This window comes from Myotis brandtii, unplaced genomic scaffold (genome assembly GCF_000412655.1).
Source record: "Myotis brandtii unplaced genomic scaffold, ASM41265v1 scaffold456, whole genome shotgun sequence".
Classification (NCBI taxonomy): domain Eukaryota; kingdom Metazoa; phylum Chordata; class Mammalia; order Chiroptera; family Vespertilionidae; genus Myotis; species Myotis brandtii.
The window spans coordinates 436,260-438,312 of record NW_005367431.1 but is presented as its reverse complement, the minus strand read 5'-3'; the positions used below and the strand labels follow the sequence as shown (position 1 = coordinate 438,312).

At 42.9% G+C, this 2,053-nt stretch overlaps 1 protein-coding gene across 22 annotated transcripts in view; it reads right to left on the bottom strand.

Moving 5' to 3' along the window:
- Positions 1-2,053, bottom strand: part of PUM1 (pumilio RNA-binding family member 1) — a 129,162-nt gene that overhangs the window by 16,198 nt on the left and 110,911 nt on the right. For all 22 annotated transcript variants that reach the window (XM_014546779.1, XM_005875067.2, XM_005875069.2 and 19 more), the window contains one exon: positions 843-980. In XM_014546779.1, coding sequence (XP_014402265.1) covers positions 843-980 — 138 coding nt within the window. The remainder of the gene's footprint in view (positions 1-842; positions 981-2,053) is intronic.

Genomic DNA, 2,053 nt, shown 5'->3' with positions numbered 1-2,053 from the left:
AGGCCCAGTCGCCCCTAACTGGTCTCCCCTGCAGGCCTGGTCCCCCCAACTGCCCGCCCCTGCCAGCCATCTTGTGGTGGCCATCTTGTACGAGGGTGTGACAGTCAATTTGCATATTACCGCTTTATTATATAGGCTGTTGAGTAAGTACACAAGGTTTTGTGGGGTTTTTTTAAGGGTCACCAGTTCCATTCCTGGTGAGGGCAGATGCCTGGGTTTCGGGCTCAATCCTCAATAGGGGGTGTGCAGGAGGAAGCCGATCAATGTTTCTCTCCCTCTGTCTCTCTTCCTCCCTTCACCCCCGTCTCTAAAATCAATTAAAAATATATTTTTAAACTGTCCACTACATTAAAAAAAAAGTGTGGGGGGGGGTGGCACATATAGGCTCTAATGACATACAGTTAAATCAGAAAAATTTGAAGCTATCTCTACTTGTACTGTCACTTAATACAGCTCAAATAAATCTGATCACCATCCCATCCCCCCAAAAATAAGCAGGAACACCGTGTTTTTTAAAATGTGATCAAAACTTTAAAATATCAACATAAATAGTACTTAACCAAAGGAAAAAAATCTATTCTTCAAATATGAGATTTACCTTTAACAACTTTGATGACTAACTCATCCCAACATGAGCAGACATGTGCAGTAATGACAGAGATCCACAGACACTTAAAGGAAGAAAGAGACTTGGGTACACAGAGCTAGGCACCTGACACAAGTGAACAGAGCTACAATTTACTGCAGCACTTGAGAACACTCCAAAAATTCTATCCTGTTCTCAGCTCACAGTGGAAATACCACATCAATTTGTTCCAAAATTTCTTTCCCAAGTCACTTACCTGACCCTTAAATGCATCAATAATAAACTGCAAAGACTGAGGCTGCACACATTCAATGCATTTCTGAACCACGTGATTGCCATTCTGGTCTTTCACACACTTCAGGACGTGGCCATCTAGTTCCCGAACCATCTCATTCTATTGGAGACAGGGAAAGAAAGCACCACCAGAATCACAGCAAGCAAACAGCTGGACAATCAATGTTCTCCTTACCAAACACAAAAGCACTGAAGAGGGAGAGAATCATGATAATGAAAGTGGGACAACTCAGGGACGGCACACTATGGCAATAAATGATGAATAGAGTTTTTCCACATGTTAGCAAACCTCCTGTAACAGTAACAAGTCTAAAAAACTATTCTAACTTGCAAAAGACCTCTGGAAGATTAAAAATGTAGACATCTTGCCCTAGCTGGTGCGACTCAGTGAATAGAGCATCGGCCTGCAGACTGAAGGGTCCCAGGTTCGATTTCAGTCAAGGGCACATGCCCAGGTTGTAGGATCAATCCCCAGTAAGGGGGGCATGCAGGAGGCAGCTGATCAATTACTCGCTCTTATCATTGATGTTTCTATTTCTCTCTCCCTCTCCCTTCCTGAGATCAATAAAAATATATTTTTTTAATGCAGACATCTTCAAATAGAATGGAGCCTATATCAAGTACACCTCATTAGAGAATTTCACAAGCAATTCAACATTTTCTATTATGACAGCTCTGTGAGATATGTAATATTAATAATGATAGTTGTTAATCTAGAGCTCACAATAGGCTAGGCATACCTCTAACTGCTTAACATCCTTTGACTCAATGAACCCTCATAATAATCCTATGGACTAGACCAGGGGTGGGCAAACTTTTTGACTTGAGGGCCACATGGGTTCTTAAACTGGACCGGAGGGCCGGAACAAAAGCATGGATGGAGTGTTTGTGTGAACTAATATAAATTCAAAGTAAACATCATTACATAAAAGGGTACGGTCTTTTTTTTTTTTTTAGTTTTATTCATTTCAAACGGGCCGGATCCAGCCCGCGGGCCGTAGTTTGCCCACGGCTGGACTAGACACTATTATAGATAAGAAAATCAAGACAGCCCTAGCCGGTTTGGCTCAGTGGATACAGCATCTGCCTGCAGACTCAAGGGTCCCTGGTTCGATTCCGGTCAAGGGCATGTACCTTGGTTGCAGGCACATCCCCGGTGGGAAGTGTGCAGGA